Below are 18,838 nucleotides of genomic sequence, written 5' to 3'. Positions count from 1 at the left end.
GTGGCCGATGTAAGCGGTAAGACAAGGAAGCGAGATCACGTGTTGAGTTGGGAGAAAGGCCATTATCTGCAATGATGACAAGAAGCTATTAGCTATAATAGAAAAACCACAGTCACTAATACATAACGGCATAAAAACCTAATACCGTGCAACACTGTAGTGCTAGGCCATGGTGGGTTAGAGGATTCTTTTTCATATAGAAAAAAGGGTTAATATCTAACTATTAGACTCCTTCCTGTTCTATACCATACTAAGTGCCGCCTTAACTGCCGCCTTGGAAGAGAAGAGGCATGATCTGGCCATTGATAGGACCATAGGTATCGAATGATCGATCATAGGGACTGAAATCTTTGTTGCGATGGTTATCTATGCATTCAAGGGGCCGATCACGGGCAATGGCAAAATGAGGCAACTGAATCGCCTTGAAAGTGATAAACGATAGATTGAACAAAACAGGACAAAGGAAGCGCCTCAAACCAAAGTTTAACCGGCCTGTTGGGTTGAAGGGCCGATAGACATTCCTTCATGGCGAGACTGACCGCGCTGTGCGCCGATTTGTGGATGTTCTTGTCGCGCGGTGAGGTATCATACGATGCAAACTTGGGTTTATTCCACCTTGTGCCCTAGCCATTTTGAGACACCTCGTCACATCAACAACTATCACGTCAATTTCGAACGCGTTGAGGCTCGGAGGAGCCGGACTTTACAAATGCTGACAGTATTATAGGCGGCTCGACTTTCAAGACCATCACCAGGCTTGAGGAGATATATAAAGTCGTTACGGAACCGTTGGAAATTGGTTCTCTACTTCAATACTCATCAACAAGAACAAGACAAACATTTACAATGGCTTTCATGAATCTCAAACTCGTTTTCCTCTTCCTCTTCGTGACGCTTCTGAAAGACGTCATTGCATACCCAATTTACCAGACTAACGGCGACCTGGATCCCACCTTTGAGACGGATATACGTGATACCCATCTCATCTACGACTATGATGCAACAGATTCGGACGGGAACCCAGAGAAGTGGCGTTATGAAATCTGGTTCTTTTCCGAAGACCGCGTTGTCTACGCCATCCACGGCGGTCCTATGGCCGGCCGCAAAAACTACCAAACCGCCTCCTACCAATGCGTGCGAATTGGCGAGGTCTGGCAGATCAACTGGCTCGAGGAAACCGGCACCATTGTTTCCCTAGTCTATGATATCAAGGGCCAGACGATTAGCGGTCTCTTGGGCTTCTCTCAGGGACACTGGGAAAATGCCGAATCTGCGCATGGCGACAAGAGGAACCCCGAGGACTTTGCACGCTGGAGGACTTTGGCAAAGATTGGAATCCAGACGGATAGGTTTATGTTGACGGAGAAGGCCAATATCTTGGAGCAGTTCAAGGGCCAGGGTGAGTTGGACACGATTGACCCAACGGGACCAACCTTTTAAACGAAGTTGTCCAACGGTCCAGGTAGTGTTGTTGGGGGATAAGTCTTTCGTTTGTGCAGAGAACCTTTTGTACATAGAAAAAGGCTAGAGACTCACGGGAGCCTCAAACTTACAATCACCTTCGTCAGCAGTAGAAAAGAGCCGCCTCGAGGTTTTCTTTAGGGTAGTTCTTACTCATTATAAATTGATCATTTACGCTCGATATTTTATGTTGTGTCTCAAGAGAGCGAGAAAGTCATGACACTAAGTTCTAGAGTCGCCTCTCAAGGAATGGACATCTCTCACCCACCTGTGCGTGAATGTATACGCGTATGTGTTCTGTTCCCTAAGAAAGGACTGCAATACGGACGGCACGTCACTCGTAGCCGTAGCCGGAACACCCGAGGCTCTTGCTGGGCCTGGTGACCCCGATGACAAATCACGACTGCTACCCGGAGTCAACGCTCTACGTGTGACTGGCTCCAGTGACAGTCCTGAATAAGGCTTGATTTGATGTTATTAGAGATATTGTTTGCGTCTAAGGACAAGTCTTACCGGGCAAGGAGACCAACATCGCCTTATATACGAGGAGAGACCAATTCATTAGTCTCTCTATAGGCTATGTTTAGAAGCTGAACCTTGTCTCGCGTAGGACGTTAAGCTTGAGCGGGACCCATATATTGGGAGGCATTGACGTATCGTAACACCTTTCGGTAAAGGCGGATATATCTTATCTAGGCCTCGCCCCCGCGATGATGCCGTTGATGGGTTTCCTCAGGCCTTCAAGGCGGAGATAAAGAGTACTCCGTCCGAGAGGTCAATTGTCATGGCACTCGGCAGACTAGGGTATGTATCCGAAGCGGGTAGTTTTGATAGTGGGGACGCTCGTATTCAAACTCACCGCCAGGGCATGATCGGCGTAACTATAAGTAACATTGGATAACCTTTCCTCTGGCATCTGGGCTTCTCACTCATTTGCTCACATCACTGATAACCACAATGAATGTGAAAGCATTGGCCGCGTTGCTGCTTTGCAGCGCCTGCGCAGCAACCAAAGAAGCGCAGTACCCGATGCTTTACGACACCGGATGGGGTGGGCCAGTCCGATACGCGGACAAGTTCAACATATCGAGTAATTCCACCGGTTTCACCATGGTCGAGGCTACCCTCGTTATGCCACACCTATCGATACCCAAGAACCCGCGTGAAAAGGTAGAGCAATACACAGCGTCCTACTGGATCGGACTTGACGGTGTTCTATCAAACCCTACACTGGTTCGAGGACTCTGGCAGGCTGGCGTTATCATGTCGGTATGGACTAATGGAACGACCGAGTACACGGGGTTCCATGAATGGTAGGGTTTGACTCGGATCCCCCGGACCTTGACTAACCTGTTCGTTGTAGGATCCCAGACGACCCGTTGAGTGTCAGCAAAGCCCAGCTCGCCATCTCAGAAGGTGACCATCTTCATGTGCGTGTGGAAACCACCAACAACGGTTATCATGGCACCACCACCTTGACCAACCTCAACACCGGCAAGATTTACAGACATAGCCAAGACGCCCCTGTCACGTGGCGCGGCCCAACTTGGCCATCCCAGGGAGCCTCGGCAGAGTGGTGAGTGAAACATTAACCCGTATGAACTCGACGCTGACTTATGGTGATCCAAGGATTGTCGAGGCTGGCACGTATCTCAACGGACCGCAGTACATCCTGCCTGACTGGGGCACTGCTTCGTTTCTGGGTGCACACGCTTGCTATGATGACGGCGAATGTGCGGTCGCTGGCGATGGTGCCGCAGATCACGGGCTCATGGCGGCTATCTTGTGGAATGACACCAGTACATTGTACACGCGATCTCGCGCCAAAGGCGATCATGTATCGGTTAAATACGTGGAGGAGCCGTTTAAGGGTTAGGCGTCATAAATAAGCTAGGTATTCAGCTATTTATACCTTGACCATAGCAAAAGCCGTCTCAAGTGACGAGTCATCATGAAGCGTTTCATCTAGCCCAGGCACCGGATGATCCCGTACTTCCATGCCATGAATACCAGGGCCGCTAGAGAGCATGAGCCTCTGGCCCAGCTCATGTACTGCAGACATTCTCTCTGAGACAGTGCTCTGGCTTAGTTAACCTATGAAGGGCCGGGTTTCAAGTAAGTATAACAAAGAACACATGATCATCGCATTGTCATCACACTATCAGCGTAATATCAACACATTATAGCAACATATCCTAATGCTGATACAGTGGGTGAGCAGTTAATATCACGGTTACATCCTCATCGAATATGATGCGTAAACTTAGCTCAGGTAATAAAAATATCAGCTCCGTTTTCTCTAATATAGCTTGATTTCTCTCTGCTCATCACTCCGTCCTTCTACTGCCTCACCTCTCATAACTCCATACACAAAACATTCGCCAGCAAAGGTAAAGCCTTCGTCTTTAAATCCTCCAGCTCGACGATTCAAAACAACAGGAAACCTGCATCCGCCAATAACCCACACCTCCTGCCCTGGTTGAATGTTCCGTGGCCCTAGCCCGAAACGCCCTGACTCGGTGATGAACAAGGCCTGCGGACGTACCATGTTCTTCATCCAATCATCAATGCCATCTCCATGATTTGGGTCTTGAGGGACCAACTTGCCGGTAATGAGGCCTAGAAATGCACTCATCCAGTTGTCTGGAAGTTGTCCGGGGCATTTCTCTTGGAACTCGGTGATAACCTTCCCCCATCTTCCGCCACCGGCGAGGAACATAGACCCAGCTGATCCGTAATCTTCCACACACGTTTCTTTGGAACGGTCTTCAACCACAGAAATGCGGTCAATTTGCAAGCCATGCAAGCAGAGGATCCGATCGTCTTCGACCTTTAAGCCTTCCCCAACGCCATATAACCCCCTATCTGCGGTGCAGCAGAGCCCATGCCATCGACGGTGATGGTCCCAAAAGTTCACTGTGCTCCGTTTCGAATCATCACGCACCCCGTGCCAATCCACAGCCCAAGACGCGAGGCCAAGTATTTCAGACACTTCGCCCCCTCATCCGATCAATGGCTGCAGGTCGGTTGATATACGGATGAGATCGGCCGTGACCCTCTGATACAAGGTTCTAACATCGATTGTGTAATCGCAGGTTCTCACGTTTGGCAGTGAAGTGTCACGTCGAAAACCAACAAGTCCATAGACCTTGTCCCTTGGATCCGTAGCTTGACGGAACCTCCAGCGCCACAAAACTTGAAACAGAGACTCTTTTCTTGTGAAGGCAAGTCCCCGCGTAGCACTTTGAAGGTCGATGGCTCCGCCATTGTCCCAGAACTCGTCTGGAATGTCGCGGGAGGGAGTGTCAAAGAAGCTGTCTGCCGCCCTGCGCATCAGGTCCCACGAAATCTCACACGGGCCCCAATAAACTGTCGCAGAGGATGGGAGAATAGCTTCCTGGACCGTCCATATCCGGCTCCACCATGGCAAGTTGATGAGAATCTTTAGTGCTTTGGCAGCATACTCTCTGGCCGAATCGTCATCCATCCAGTCGGGTTTCCCTCGCGACCCAGCGAACCAACACAAAGTGTCCACGGCTGCTCTAGCATGAAACACATCGACATCTCCCAAGGCCCCCAGCCAGATGGCGCATTGATGACATTGGCTGTAGACGCGGTGCATCATGCTGACCTGCCAGGTCTTTTCCACATCATCACCCTGATTGATGCATAGTGCGTCAACCCAGAGATATCTGGGCTCATGAGTCATACGAAGCCTCTGCAATGCGTCAAAAAGGTTTCTGGCAACGGGAACTGGCGTTTTTTCAAGCCAAACAGTGACTTTTGTTGCTTCGTTTTCATCGCCCCAGGTATAAGATAGGGTCTCATATGGCTGTTCCAGTTCGTCCAATGTCGCGACGTGGAACTTGCAGTGTATCTGCGAACCTGAACTGCCAGGCTGAACTTCCAAGATTCTGATTTCAGCTTGATCTTTGTTCAATTTTGGGAAGATGAGGTCGCTGGAAAGAATTTTAACCGTCATGGTGGATATGAATAGCGAGAAAACAGAACAGAGTTGGTGTAGCTAAAGAAGAACCAGTTTGAGATTCAGCTGCGTTTAAGAAGGAAAGATATCGCTATTTCAGGTTATCTTTATCACTACACTGCCCCAATCCTGTCAGACTGAAGTTGTCAGGAACGTGTGGCGCAGTATCTCAGACCTTCTTATGATTGGATGGTTTTTACGGGTGGATCAGCAAGTGTCAGCCAGCGGGATTCACGTGACCCTTTGCATCTCAGCTCGCGGGTCCTCATTTTTGGGGGCTATTTTATTCTCCCGCACCAGCAAGTGAAAGCACACATCAAGGGACGCAGATGTAGACATTACCCGGGCATTAGACCCAGTGATTCTTATCAATACATCGATCCTTGTCTCGGTGTAGGTCAGGCGCCCGCAAGGCACAGTTCAGCTCTAGCAAGTGATTATCATGAGTAGCATAAAGGGGCCAGTCACCAACACTGACCTTCTCGCACATTAATCCACCTAAATCCAGCATCTCTTGCCTATCCCCCGAGTTTCGTCCGTTCTGAAAAGTTGTCGTGATGAAGTCCCACTCTACACTCCGCGGGTTGTGCGTCTTCCCCTCTTCTTTATGTCAGTGTAGGAGGGTATTTCGGAATATGACGCTAGCTTTCGTCTTCGGGTAGGCAGTCTCCCCTCGTTGTTGGTATTCAATCAACTGCTAATACCTCCCCTTGGGGTAGCGGTGTGATGCTTTACATCGGCGTTGAAGCCGTTTTCAGAGGCTTTATCCGGGACTCATGTGAATCAGACTCTCTGACATGAAGACGAAATTTGTAGGCATTGCTAATATCTCAGTTCTTTAACCCCCGGGGCAATCTATGCAAAAGCAAACGTAGTCATTAACACTTGCCCAGTTCCACCTCTATTCTATAGATTCTTGAATGTACTATAGTATTCAGTAAGGATAACTTCCAACAACTCCCCCATGTGACCATAATCTACGCCCCCAAAAGTAGCTTCCTCCGCCAACTCTTCTTGACCTTATCTGGAAACATCACCTTGAACGGCTCATTAAACACTGCCTCGACACCCTCGCCTGTCTTTGCCGAACATTCCATGTACATGGCAGCCCCAATCTTCCGAGCAACTGCCTCGCCCTATGCCGCGTAATTAGTAACGATCCAGCTGGTTCTGGGAGAAAGAGAGCCTCGTACAGTCGCCCACGAGACAGGATCCCCTCCGGAAGTCAATACGTTGAAACCTGGGCGGCAATCGCGGACACCTTTCCGGCAGCCTACAAGAACCATCGGCGTCTTTGGATAGTCTTTACGTACTTCTGGTATCCACTGCGACTCGCCTGTCAGTATGTACTGCCGCGAACTCTGGACACATCGAACCGTTTTGTCAAAGTTTTACCACGGGAGACGCACCACATCTTCGATGTCGCTGAGAAGGTCCGAGCGTGCGATATCAAAACAGAGGAGGAACAGATCGGTGTCGGGATAGCTGAGTTGGCGCAGCCCTTTGTAGTCATCAACGCCGGGCGTATCCCAAATAGCGAGTTCTAGAGTGCAACCAATGTCCAAATCGGCGACAAAGTTTTCAAATATCGTTGGAAAGAAGGATTCCTTGATATCATGAGCTGTGAGCAATCGGATGGATGTTGGTCATACCGGGGGGTATTTCTTCTCAACAAAAGTTCTTGGGTGACCAGTTAGTTGGCGTCTTGTGAACCAAAAGTTGTGATGGAGAACGGAGAACTGACCTTATCAGTGCTGTTTTTCCTCCAACGGGGCCGATCACTGTGGCCTTTTTTCGAATGGCGCCGGTCCCACGCTTGACCTTTTCTGGTTTTATCGGAGGATTTCCGCCAAGATGAACAAATGATGGAAGAATTAGGTCCAGTACCAAGCTGCAACATCTTGGTTATTCCGCATATCCCACTGTTGATTAATTGGCCGCATATTGCCTGTTGCTACTTCTAGGCAACTAGCTAACTACCACTGACTTTCAAATCAGGATACGGGTGAGGATTATGCCTTTTATTCCTTTTGATAGGAAAGGTAGGTAGCTTAGAAGGAGCTTCAGTAAGGGCATTGCAACACTGATAACCCCAGTCTAAGGCTCCTACCCAGTCATTTGTGTCAGCTCAACTTACTAACTTGGTATCGTGCTATTGAAGCCTGGGTTAGCCTTGAGATGCATTATGATTGTCTTAGTTCCGGGTAGTCTTGGTGACCTGTTGTCGTTCTGCCTCTAGCTATGCATCATGAGATAGCCACAGAAAAAGGATAAATATCCAGATGATGCACATTTCTAGTAGGAAATGCAGATGAATCGAGCATGCTCCAGTTTCGTCTCCGAGCTATGTAGTATAGACATTTACTCTTGCCAAGCACACCGTCCAAGGCTGAATAGTTGCAAGGGCATGAAACTCAAAAGGATTAAACAACCTTGATCGCACTCCTTGCCAAACGAGGAATAGAGAAAGAGATCATTTAACTCTATCCTGCAGAATGTATCAAGGAGTCTTCTTACTAATGGAGGTCCAAGCGTGTTAGGAACAAAGAAATTTTATCCCACCGGCTCCCACTTTCAAGCTCAACATCTCTGGCTTAGCAATGACCATCCTTTCCCGACACGTAAACAAGGTCTAAGCTTTTGTCGAGAAAGTGCTTTCATTGGACACTCCGTATACGCCTCGAGGCGTCGTACGTCTTGCATACTTTTTCCAGTGGGATGGCCGTCATCTCGGCACTTTGTCGGAAACGCTGGGGATGTCAATGTCGTGACTGCGCCTTGTTACCAAAGAGTTGCATTGTGTAATCAAATCGAGCTAGCTTTGGGAGGTGGGAGCCGAGATCCACGAACTCAATTGAAATCGAGTGTGAGCTTGACACATAATGAAGCCTTCATGTCGGGATGCGAGATATTTAAAGAGCACTGGGACCTCGTTTCTCAGGCTTGTACCTTCACTCACACCAACAAATATCCCTTTCTATAACAGAACGATTCAATTTGATCAAAATGAGACTGTCTGCCTCACTCCTCCTTCTATCTGCATCGGCAGTGACAGCGTTTCCAAGCAGATACTCCAACTCCGGCTCCCACTGCGCCAGCATTTCCGGAGACAAGACCATCAACAGCTTCCAGCTGTACCCCGAAAATGCTGCTTTTGACGAGAGTCGCTGCTCCGTTTATTTCAGGTAAGCTAATCATACTTCTATCATATCTCTCATATCTCTCATATTCTAACGAAGCGTTTCCAGCTCCGTCTACAACGCCACGGTAGCAGTCTGGGATCCCTATGTCAACGCTGTCATCGATTCGATCAAATTCAAGGGCCTCAGCGGAGATCCTATCCTTCATGCCAGCGGCGTCAAGGTAGATCCCCTCGGAAGACTTTCCGTCGTCATTGACGCCGGAGCCGCTTTCGATACCGCAGGCCAGGACATTTCTGGCGACAACTTCCTCGTCAAGTATGATCTCAAGACACGTCGCGAGCTCTGGCGCCGAAACTTGACGGCTATCACCAATGGAGTGTACTCGGGCTACCAGGACATTGAGCATGACGAGCACGGCAACACCTTCGTCATCGGAACCTTTCCGAGCAGCATCATCCGGGTCAGCGCCGACAACAAACAGGCCAGTGCATGGTATCTCGCAACCCCACCGGATCATACCAAGCACGGCTTCACAGGCGCCGTTTCAGCTGGGGACTCTCTGGTTGTCACTGACAATATTGATGGCCAGTTGTACAAGTTCAACAAGCGCGACAAGCAAGGAAAGTCTTCCAAGATTTCGCTCAACTCCGGCAACAGCCCCATTGGTCAAGGCCTTGACGGAGCTATTCTCCCTCCTTTGTACCACGGCACTGTCCTCCTGGTCTCGGACAATACCAACGGCACCATCGTCCTACACTCTGCCGATGGAAAGTGGAACAAGGCTCGGAACTTGGGCACTATTGCGAACAAGCATCTCGCTGCTGGAGGCTCTACTGTTGCAAGCTTGCAGATTGGATCGAGCATTTATTCGGTGACCGAGTATTTTGGTGATGCCAAGGTCAAGGGCACGCTGGCTGGGAATCGCACTCAGTTTCCTCTGCATGACATTACCAAGCAGATTGCTCATTTGCTAGAATAATGTCTGCCAGGAGAATTAGTTTGAGGCTCTTTTATTTAGATTTCTTGTAAATTGTATATAGATATTCTTTCACAGGATCTTAGTCTGTGGCTCATAGCAAAATCTTCGGACCAACAAGTCAAATCACCCAGTCAAAGGCGAAAACAGTGACCAGAGCCAACCACCCCAGCCCACTTCCCCTTTAACTCAGAACTCCCACAAACTATCATTAGAATCTTGCCCCTCTAAGCTGTAATCGCCAATGAGACCACTTAGGAGGCTGCCAAAAGCATCAGGCATACCGACATCGGCTATCTGGGCCGCCCATTGCGTAAGATCCTCCATATTCGGAACGGTAGAGTCCATAGGCGAAGTCGGCAATGGCTCGTGCTGCTTCCGCTCAACTAGCATAGCCATGGCTCTTGAAGTCAGCGCCTCGAATAAATCCCGGTATGGCGCGGCGCCTTCCCAGCGTTCCGCCATAATGGCCAGTAGCATGGTGCAGGTCGTAAACGAATTGCTGACGCTATCGATCCTCGCGGCTTGTCGGACAGCAGGTGAAGTCCAAAGGCAGTGCAAGTTGGTCAAACCTGCCAGGAAGATGACGTGAAGGGTCGACCAGGTATAGTTGATGGGTTTCCCGATGTACAGACGCTTGCATGATTGGCATATATCACTGGCAGCCTGCATGCACTCCAAAAACACCTCGTCCTGCACATTCTCGCGGTTTGTCAGCTGCCCACGGTAGAGGAACAGAATAGTCTCGTTGTAGGTCACTTTGTAATCCTCCGCATTTGAAAAAACGGTTAGGGGAGCGCCAGCCCGTTGGGGTTCAGGAGGTGTCGCGGCCATCCATTCATCGAGCTCTCTACGTAACGATTGCACCTGTGACTGGTAGCTTTCGTCGCTATGGCTTTGGCTAGCAGCATTGGAGTATATGGATGCGTAGATACGAGCCCAGATGCATCGGATCCGGAATTGGTGCAGCGCGTGCGACATGGTAGTTACTGGGCCGCCTGGTGGACGAGGAGGCCCCTTGACTCCGGTCTCGGTGACGGACGAGTCGTCAATATCCAATGGGAACTAAGGACCAGTCAGACAATTGATACAGAATCCTTCCATATACACTTGACTAAGACTCACCTCAGTATCGACTTCCTGGATCGGGAGGCTCAGGGGAAGCCCGAGATTAACGGAAGAAGCACAGTCCATCTGGTATGCGCACCAAAATACTCGCTTCCGTAGCTCAAGACGCAGGATATTCGTCTTCAAGTTGATCTTCTTGACATTTCGATGGTATCCGAGTTCAATGCACTGACGCAGCGCAAGGCCCGAGAGATTCCTATCCGTGGTCATGAGCCTTAAATTCGTATGACGAGATACCCATTGCTTAATTAACTGACCATACGGACGGGCCCATAGAAGACCGGATTGAGAACAGCGCACAACAAAGCAACGCTTGTATAGACTCGAGACTCTTTTTCGCTAGAACGTGATCAATGTATAATAACGCCGAGACGTAGAGTTGCTAGATGCACACGGTTAGTCAGCTACATCATTGTTAAGGTGTGAAGAACTCACTTGTGGGAAAGATTTCTTGTTGGATTTCAGAAGAGCTCCTATCGCGTAAACCTGTTTGTAATTAGTGGAGGGCCCTCGGATGGATCAAACAGGTTCTACGTGCCATGTTCACAAAGAAAAGCTCAGAAGGACTGGCCACCATAGAATCCAGACCGACAGCGTTATTCTCCCATTGTCTAAAAGTCGGCTCATGAAGGAAAGGGTACTGCAAGTGAACATTTTCGAAATACGCGTTGCTGAGTGCCAATCCAACCTCGTAACTTGGGAGTCGACAGGGGGCCAATGCAGACGCATCCATCTCGTCTAGGCTGGAGTCGAATCCGTTAGATGTTTTGTCCTGCACTGCCTGTCGGACACAGGCATGAATGACACGGGAGAAGGAGAACATGGATGAAGGCCCAAAGTATTGCGGCTCCGCCCCCGAAGCGTGGAGGCTCAAGACGCCTGCTTTTGATATCAGATCGGTTGCTTCATCGTTCTCATCTCGATCTCTTGTTGGATAAGACCCGGCGGCCGCACCGAAGTGGTTGAAGTCCCGAGGGCGAGTCGCTTGAAGTCCGGCCGAGGGTTGCGGCTGACTGACTTGGCCCTGTTGTTGTAGGAGGCGCTCGAGAAGCTCGACGCGTTCTTCTAGAGTCTCGACGTAGTTCCTTGGCAACTGGCGCTTGGTAGAGGGATCTTCCACAAGGCAAGCTGTGGGGCATTGTCAGCGTGAAAACGAGGGGATTCTGTGGTCTGCTCACCAAGATCAAGCCGCTGGCAGTTGGCACACGACGGAACTTGGTCATCGCACTGAGACGTAGTCAGTATCAAGTGTTATTGTAATTAATTGATAAACCTGTGTTACTTTTAGCTTTCTCTCCTTACAGTTGATGCAGGCTGTCTGCGCTCTGGGGCCCCTGCGTCGGGGAGGGGGTCGAATATGGGGCCTATGGCGAGAATGGGGGAGCATGATGGGTCTCCAAAAATCCACACCAGAAGGATGAAATGCTAAGTTGCAGTAAATGGCCTGTCGCGGGAAACTTTACGTGTAACTCTCCGCCTCAAATAAGTTGTTCAAGTGTTTGGCGATGGCAAGTTGATGAGAGCTTGCGCTAAGATGGTGTAGGCTGATATCGGATTAAACAAACCCCGAATGTGCCAAAACACATGACTCCTGCTATCAGAGATGGTAACTCGGCTTCACAGGAACCCTTGATTTGTGGCAGGGATGTTATTGACAATCGAGTCAGGGCCGTCAGTCACATGGAATTGATATGAGCAAGTGTCAGTAGTGCCCAAGAAACGGTTCAAAGAAGCACGTAGCACGCATGGCTTCGGATAATACACGATACTATTCTCTTGACAGATATAAAAGGCTAAGCTCATGGGCCCCTGTGAATGTTTCAAGATCTTATGAGACGTGCAGGCAGCCCGTAAGACCAGCACAAGGCGATACTGCAATACATGCGTCTACTTAAGCAGAAGGCGGATATAATCATACAGACACCTAGCAAAAGAACGAAGCTAAGAGGAGTTTGCATCCCTGAGGGCAATGCCCACCGTGTAACCAGAACTTGTGCCTTGTAGAAAGCCCCCAACAACTCAGTACCAAGCCTACATAATTCGCGGTTCAAACTGCCTGGCAGCAAAGTATCGATAAGTCTTGCGGAACTTGAAACGAAACCGCTTGCCAAAGGCGATAAAAAGCCCGCTACCAAACAGAATGGCAGTGATCAAAACACCCATCGTGATGTAAACATTCTGCAGTCCAACAGCCGCGATCCACGGCGGGAGCGCAAAGATGAACATGGTAGAGCATACGTTGCGGGTAAAGGTCACGCTGACCATGGCGTCACCGACGATCTAATCGAGGCAGACATGTTAGCAATTCCGTACAGACCAACCATCAACTAGATCTACTCACCTCGGTATAGGCATCCGTCATGTAAGTCAGGGCAATGGTACCGGCCGGTGCAGTACCGAAGCTGCACATGCCATAGCCGATAGCCAGAATAGGCCATGGCCAACCACTATTGAGCCCAACGCCGAACAAGATCATGCCAACAGGCACAAAAGGCGCAAAGGCTAACATTACCCAGAGTCGCATCTCGGGCTCATAAATGCCCTTGTTTCGCTTAGAGAGGAACAGAATCAGCCAGTCGCTCAGAGGGCCGCAGATGAGAGTTCCCAATGTGGATCCGGTGAATGGAGCCAGGCTCATCAAACCAATCTGATCGGCATCAAAATTGTACGGCGCTCGAATCATCCAGTTTGAGACAGTCGTGCTGATGACGTTGGATGCAACCATCATTCCACCGTAGACCAGAGACATGTAAAAGACACCCGGAACTGAGAAGAGGATCTGGAACGGTTGGTAGCAGTGTCGGAAGAATGAAGCAAGAGAGCCTGGCGAAGTAGTCGTAAGTGCAAGACGCTGCTTGTATGTCTTTCTTGGTATGGCAGGGTCGATACAAGCAACAGTCAGCTTGGGACCGCCCTCAGCTGGTGTAGTGGTACGAGCCAGCTCAGGGTCTTTCGTGTCGTCTTTGGTAGGGTGGACCTCGTCGGCAATATTGACACCGTCGATCGCGGGCGGGACAAACTTGGTCTCCTCGTAACCAAAGATCATGGCCACCAGGAGTAGCCCGAAGAAGATGGCAACCCACCACCAAACCCAACGCCAGCCCTGTGAGACAGTGGCATAGCCCGCCGCCGTGGGAGCCAGCGAGGCACCAATCCTAGTCGACCAGAAGTACAGACTGTTCATGGTTCCACGCTGGTTCACGAAAAAGACATCTGCAACCGTCATTTGCACTACCACTTCAGCCAGTGCGCCAACGAAGCAGCTAATGATGTTGACCATCATCAGGTCCACCACGTTCTGCTGGCGGGCAGACCATATGGATACGCCCATCTGAATGGCTGTGCTTAAGATGTACACTGGACGTCGGCCGTACTTGAGGGCGAACGGGATGAGGACGCAGGCTCCGACGGCGAGGGCACCACAACCCGCGGCGTAGCTGTTGTTCAAGGCATTGTAGCTAAAGCCCAGCTCATCGTGCATGGGGCCCCAAGTCGGTGTAGCAACATCGATCCTAGAACTAGTGTTGGCTTCTTTTTGATTCACGGAGACTGTTTTGACTTACAGCGCAAATACCATCAAGGCATAGAAGGCGGCAAGACCAAAGTTGGCATACTTGCGCGGCTTGGACCAATTCTTGAGTTTCCCATTAGTATCCTGTATACTTCAAGAGGTTAGGCAACTGACAAGTGGATCATTGGGGTCTCGCGACGGCTGCGGCTGCAAGATGATCTCATTTGACCGATCTTCCTCTAGGACGAAGTGTCAGCAAGTGGAACAGATGTCAAGTCCGGATTTAGTGACTGGGCTTTTACCTTCAAGCCGAACCGTGCCTGGGGGCCAGGCTGGATCATCATATTCTTCAACAGCAGGCATCGTGTAGATGAGATCTCTTAAGTAAAGAAACCCTGTTGTGGTTCGTTGAAGTGGTCTTGTGTCTCGAGGGCCAGGAGGAAGGTTGTGGCCTTAAATACCTGCATGAACACCAAGTTCAGGATGCGGGGAGATGCTAGGCCAAGGCTCGATATCTCAAGTCTGACTCTTGTCTCCTGCTATCTTGACACCCAAGCGTGGCCAGGGATTGCCCCAGTCTCAAGCCCCTTGTCCAGACAAGCTATCATGAGATGCGTACCCGTCATACGCGGGGTAACAAGGATACGAATGCAGAATGAATGTTGGTCATCCCGTGAGAAAATTGCTCGTCGATAGTTTCGGAACAAGTCTGGGTGGGCGACCTGGAGATTCTTCCTCTGTGGGTTGAATCAAGTTGAGTGACAATTACCCTGGACGTTGTTGACCTTATCTGTGGATACGGTGGGGCACCGGTCTAATCCGAGGTCAAGTTCCTATTGGTTGATGCAAGGTCCAGGGGACAGCACAACTTCCGGTCGTCCAATAGGATCTTGATCCATCCAACCTCGCGTATCGGTATCTTCCGGTGTTATTTCCGAAACCCGGGGCTGCTGGCTTCCTAATGGCTCGACGGAAGCTCCCAGTAGGTCATGATAGTATCAGTGGATTCAGAACCTGTGTTGGAATTCGAGGATCCAACCGAGGACACTGTCGAGGCGAGAACCGGCACCAATGGGTTAATCTTCTGGATCAGTGCCGACCCGATACGACGCTTTTTCCGACAATCGATGTGTCATTGTAAACACTCCCATCATCACAACGGGCGCATATAACGGTCCCAGACAACGCCATCAACCGTTCTAGAACCGTTGGCTCATCATTTCCCAAGTTCGTACTGCTAGCATCAACATCAGTATCTCAACATGGCCACCCACGCAGTTCCCCTGGCCAAGACCGATCCCATCATCATGGTCGGTGCTGGGATATTTGGTCTAAGCGCTGCTATTCACTTGGCTGAGCGAGGATACACAAATGTGACAATTTTCGACAAGCAGCCCTACGAAAAGACCCTGTATTCATACTTTGAAGGCTGCGATGCTGCGTCTGCCGGTGAGTTTGATCCCAACTCAAGATTGGCCGCTGCTAATAGGTGTTCATGACACAGACATCAACAAGATCATTCGCGCAGCATACGGCTCACAGACCATATACCAAGATCTCAGCCTAGAGGCTATCAAGGGATGGAATTCCTGGACTGAAGAACTCCGCCGTGGTGGCTCAGCTGTGCCTCCTGGAATGTCCTCAACTGATGATCTCTGGATCAACAATGGCGACCTGTCATGCACCGACTCAGACACTTTGCCTGACTTTGAGAAGGCAACCATCGAGAACATGAACAAAGCAGGGTATCACGACACCCAACTTGTGAACAACAATGAAGATCACATGCGCTTGGCTAAGGAAAGAGGGTTTGCAGCAAGATTGCAGCCTTTTTCGAAAAGGCTACTTGGAGTGATGGATACCACTGGTGGCATCACTCTAGCGGACAAGGCCTGTCGGTTTGCCCTGCACAAAGCAAAACGCTTGGGGGTCCGCTTCACTCTAGACTCCGTCGCGGGCAAAGTGACCTCTTTGGTGCAAGATGGGAGTGTCAAGATAGTGGGTGTTCGAACAGCCGATGGAAAGACACACCCCGCCGCGTTGACTATCGTCGCCTGTGGCGGTTGGACACCAAGCTTGGTGCCGTCACTAGACGGGCTGGCAGAGACAACGGCGGGCTCTGTCGTCATTTTCAAACTTCCAGAGGCCCTTCGACAGCGCTTTTCTCCATCCAACTTCCCAGCTTGGTCTTTCAAGATCGCCGATGGACCTGACGCTGGGTTGTACGGATTTCCCGTCGACGAGCAAGGCCATTTGAAGATCGGCTACCGAGGAACAAAATACACCAACCCGCGGGTACAGCTCGATGGTCGTGAACGCAGTGTGCCCATAACGCGATGGACAGAGGATGAGCAGATCCGCAAGGTACCCACCAAGGCGGTTGAGGTTATCTGCAAGTTCACGAACGAGTACCTTCCTGAGCTGGCAGACATCGATATCTCGACAACGAGATTGTGCTGGTACACTGATTCCTTCGACAACCACTTTGTCATCGATCGAGTCCCTGACAAACAAGGTCTCATGGTCGTCACGGCAGGCAGTGGTCACGCGTTCAAGTATCTACCCACCATTGGGAGTTGGATAGTGGACATCATCGAAGGGAAGGGCATGGAAAGACCAACGGTAAAAGCTTGGCGATGGAGGTCATTGGGCAAGGATGGGAAACCGGTGAATGAGTTGATGGAGGGCTCAAAGGGGAGACGAGCATTGCAGAATACCCCTCTGACCTCGGGACAAACCCAGGTCTCGAAGCTGTAGGAAAGAAATCAGTGGTAGGCACAGAAGTTCAAAATAGCTAGGCTACGGTGTTATACTGTATCGGGTTTCAATGCCGCTTTGTATTGACAACTAATTCATTTGCTATTGTGGCTGGTGGCCTCTTTTGGAGACACCGTGGATGAGAAGAACTCTAGCTGGCATTCCTTGCCTGCCCTCTAAAGGAGACGCTTATTTAGCAGCCTTTCTAGCCAAGAGCTGATCCACCTCAATCTTGTGCTTGGAGAAATTGTCGACCAGATCATCCCACATTTTCGGATCATGCTCGTGCTTCTGGTCGCTCTTCCACGCGTAGTCCGTGATAGTAAAGGCACGACTACTCTCAAACATGAAGGCGACTGAGCCTTCCGAGATCCTCATGACCGGAGGATCTTCTTTGGAAGCAGCCGCAAACTGCTCGTAGGCGACGCCATGAGGGACAAATCCACACTCAAACGAGACGCTGCCTGGGCGGAATTCGTCGGATCGGCCATCATAGTCGCCGTAGATGAGACCCATTAGCTCGGAGGCACAGTTGCGGTGATAGTATGGCGGCCTGTAGGTGTGCGATGCGACATCCCATCGGGGCGAGAAGATGAGAAAGTCGGCCAGCGGGGCGGTCGGATCCCTCGACTTGGCTGTCAAAACACAGAAGATGGAGCTATTTTGTCAGAATATTGTGGCCATGGGCGAAATGCCAATGGGGATGGACTTACGGGTCGATATGGTCAACTGAGATTGACCCAACATTAACAAATTTGGTGAGATCGTACTTTATAAATGTCAGCATACAGCATCCAGCAGCCACGCTGGTGACTGAGAAATGCCTACCTTGTATGGCACGTAGTTGCCAGACCAGGCGATAACGTCGAACGGACAGTGGCGCTGCTTGCTCTGGAAAAACTTCCCTCCCAGTTTATAGGTGATCTCCCAAGGGTCATTCTCAGTGACCTCGTAGGCAGCAACAGGGTGAAGGAAGTCCCGAGCATTAGCAAGTCCATTGGCACCGAGCGGGCCCAGCTCAGGCAATTCAAAGTTGGAGCCCCAAATTTCGAGGATATAGCCTCGAGTTGGCCCTTCGACCTTGACCTTGAATCTCTGACCGCGCTGGATAACGCAGATCTCACCGGGCTGGACGTACAAGAAGCCAAACTCGGTCTGGATATCTAGGGCTCCTTGCTGAGGCACGATGAGGAAGTCGCCGTCCGAGTTGACAAAGGCTCTCTTTTCCATGCTCTTGTTGCAGAGAAAGACATGCGTGGCAAGACCTTCGCGGAGCGTAGGATCTCCTGACCCAGCAATCGTCTTCAAGCCGTCGACAAAGTCCTGGTCCTGGCCATTGGGAATCTCGAATGGATTCCAGGCTAACTGGGTAGGAGAAACATGTACCCTCGGGTTGGTGGGAAGGAAATTCGACTCTGTGTCAGGGTTGTCAGGCAGGTTGGTCTACACAACAGTCAGCCACAATCATCGACACTTCTTTATCCGCAGCTACTAACAAATCCCTGGTGTGCAACAGCAGGACGGGCACGGTATAGCCAGGCCTTCTTGTTGACGTGGCGTGGGGCGACAAAGGCCGAGGCGGTGATTTGCTCAGCGTATAGTCCGAAACGGATAGCACGGGGGCTGTTCTGACCCTTTGGGATAGTGCCGGGGACAGCCTCTGACTCAAAGCTATTATTGAAGCCAGATTGGTACTGGTATGGGTCGTTTGGTCGGGTCTCGAACGAGGGGATGGAACCGTTCTTCTGGGTCTCTGCCCAGTGAAAGATCTTTTGGAAGTCCTGGTTAGTCATTGTGTTTGAGCATAAGCGCAAGAGTACCGGTTGACTGTTTCAAGCTAGAGTGCAGTGCTTTCTGTGTAATGCATAGCTCCAAGC

The 18,838-nt window shown here is 50.4% G+C and overlaps 9 protein-coding genes across 9 annotated transcripts; 4 read left to right on the top strand and 5 right to left on the bottom strand.

The window, feature by feature from the left end:
* Positions 1 to 855: 855 nt before the first annotated feature.
* NECHADRAFT_40690 (uncharacterized protein) lies at positions 856 to 1,440 on the top strand (the record flags this gene model as incomplete). Its single annotated transcript, XM_003051407.1, has 1 exon — positions 856 to 1,440. One exon carries the CDS (start codon positions 856 to 858, stop codon positions 1,438 to 1,440), a length of 585 nt encoding a protein of 194 aa, XP_003051453.1.
* Positions 1,441 to 2,418: 978 nt separating this feature from the next.
* Positions 2,419 to 3,337, top strand: NECHADRAFT_80909 (uncharacterized protein; the record flags this gene model as incomplete). Its single annotated transcript, XM_003051406.1, has 3 exons — positions 2,419 to 2,774; positions 2,825 to 3,037; positions 3,091 to 3,337. The coding sequence occupies 3 exons, from the start codon at positions 2,419 to 2,421 to the stop codon at positions 3,335 to 3,337; spliced, it is 816 nt and encodes a 271-aa protein (XP_003051452.1).
* A 423-nt stretch (positions 3,338 to 3,760) lies between these two features.
* On the bottom strand, positions 3,761 to 5,443 carry NECHADRAFT_80908 (uncharacterized protein; the record flags this gene model as incomplete). The annotated part of the gene is made up of 3 exons (XM_003050997.1): positions 3,761 to 3,994; positions 4,061 to 4,326; positions 4,498 to 5,443. The coding sequence occupies 3 exons, from the start codon at positions 5,441 to 5,443 to the stop codon at positions 3,761 to 3,763; spliced, it is 1,446 nt and encodes a 481-aa protein (XP_003051043.1).
* A 980-nt stretch (positions 5,444 to 6,423) lies between these two features.
* Positions 6,424 to 7,630, bottom strand: NECHADRAFT_80907 (uncharacterized protein; the record flags this gene model as incomplete). Its single annotated transcript, XM_003050996.1, has 6 exons — positions 6,424 to 6,582; positions 6,640 to 6,807; positions 6,856 to 7,053; positions 7,099 to 7,126; positions 7,191 to 7,337; positions 7,584 to 7,630. 6 exons carry the CDS (start codon positions 7,628 to 7,630, stop codon positions 6,424 to 6,426), a joined length of 747 nt encoding a protein of 248 aa, XP_003051042.1.
* An 822-nt stretch (positions 7,631 to 8,452) lies between these two features.
* On the top strand, positions 8,453 to 9,568 carry NECHADRAFT_80906 (uncharacterized protein; the record flags this gene model as incomplete). Its single annotated transcript, XM_003051405.1, has 2 exons — positions 8,453 to 8,631; positions 8,695 to 9,568. The coding sequence occupies 2 exons, from the start codon at positions 8,453 to 8,455 to the stop codon at positions 9,566 to 9,568; spliced, it is 1,053 nt and encodes a 350-aa protein (XP_003051451.1).
* Positions 9,569 to 9,754: 186 nt separating this feature from the next.
* NECHADRAFT_41005 (uncharacterized protein) lies at positions 9,755 to 11,810 on the bottom strand (the record flags this gene model as incomplete). Its single annotated transcript, XM_003050995.1, has 6 exons — positions 9,755 to 10,630; positions 10,691 to 10,889; positions 10,951 to 11,075; positions 11,129 to 11,202; positions 11,228 to 11,426; positions 11,472 to 11,810. Coding segments are annotated over 6 exons (1,812 nt in total), but the record flags the coding sequence as incomplete, so codon positions are not given.
* Positions 11,811 to 12,724: 914 nt separating this feature from the next.
* NECHADRAFT_41061 (uncharacterized protein) lies at positions 12,725 to 14,567 on the bottom strand (the record flags this gene model as incomplete). Its single annotated transcript, XM_003050994.1, has 5 exons — positions 12,725 to 12,973; positions 13,035 to 14,205; positions 14,257 to 14,327; positions 14,379 to 14,441; positions 14,496 to 14,567. The coding sequence occupies 5 exons, from the start codon at positions 14,565 to 14,567 to the stop codon at positions 12,725 to 12,727; spliced, it is 1,626 nt and encodes a 541-aa protein (XP_003051040.1).
* Positions 14,568 to 15,466: 899 nt separating this feature from the next.
* On the top strand, positions 15,467 to 16,961 carry NECHADRAFT_41526 (uncharacterized protein; the record flags this gene model as incomplete). Its single annotated transcript, XM_003051404.1, has 2 exons — positions 15,467 to 15,653; positions 15,709 to 16,961. 2 exons carry the CDS (start codon positions 15,467 to 15,469, stop codon positions 16,959 to 16,961), a joined length of 1,440 nt encoding a protein of 479 aa, XP_003051450.1.
* Positions 16,962 to 17,150: 189 nt separating this feature from the next.
* NECHADRAFT_40957 (uncharacterized protein) lies at positions 17,151 to 18,754 on the bottom strand (the record flags this gene model as incomplete). The annotated part of the gene is made up of 4 exons (XM_003050993.1): positions 17,151 to 17,619; positions 17,675 to 17,730; positions 17,790 to 18,404; positions 18,458 to 18,754. 4 exons carry the CDS (start codon positions 18,752 to 18,754, stop codon positions 17,151 to 17,153), a joined length of 1,437 nt encoding a protein of 478 aa, XP_003051039.1.
* Positions 18,755 to 18,838: the final 84 nt, after the last annotated feature.

Source organism: Fusarium vanettenii, assembly GCF_000151355.1.
Source record: "Fusarium vanettenii 77-13-4 chromosome 5 genomic scaffold NECHAsca_5_chr5_3_0, whole genome shotgun sequence".
Lineage (NCBI taxonomy): Eukaryota > Fungi > Ascomycota > Sordariomycetes > Hypocreales > Nectriaceae > Fusarium > Fusarium vanettenii.
This window is presented reverse-complemented; position numbering and strand designations above follow the sequence as displayed.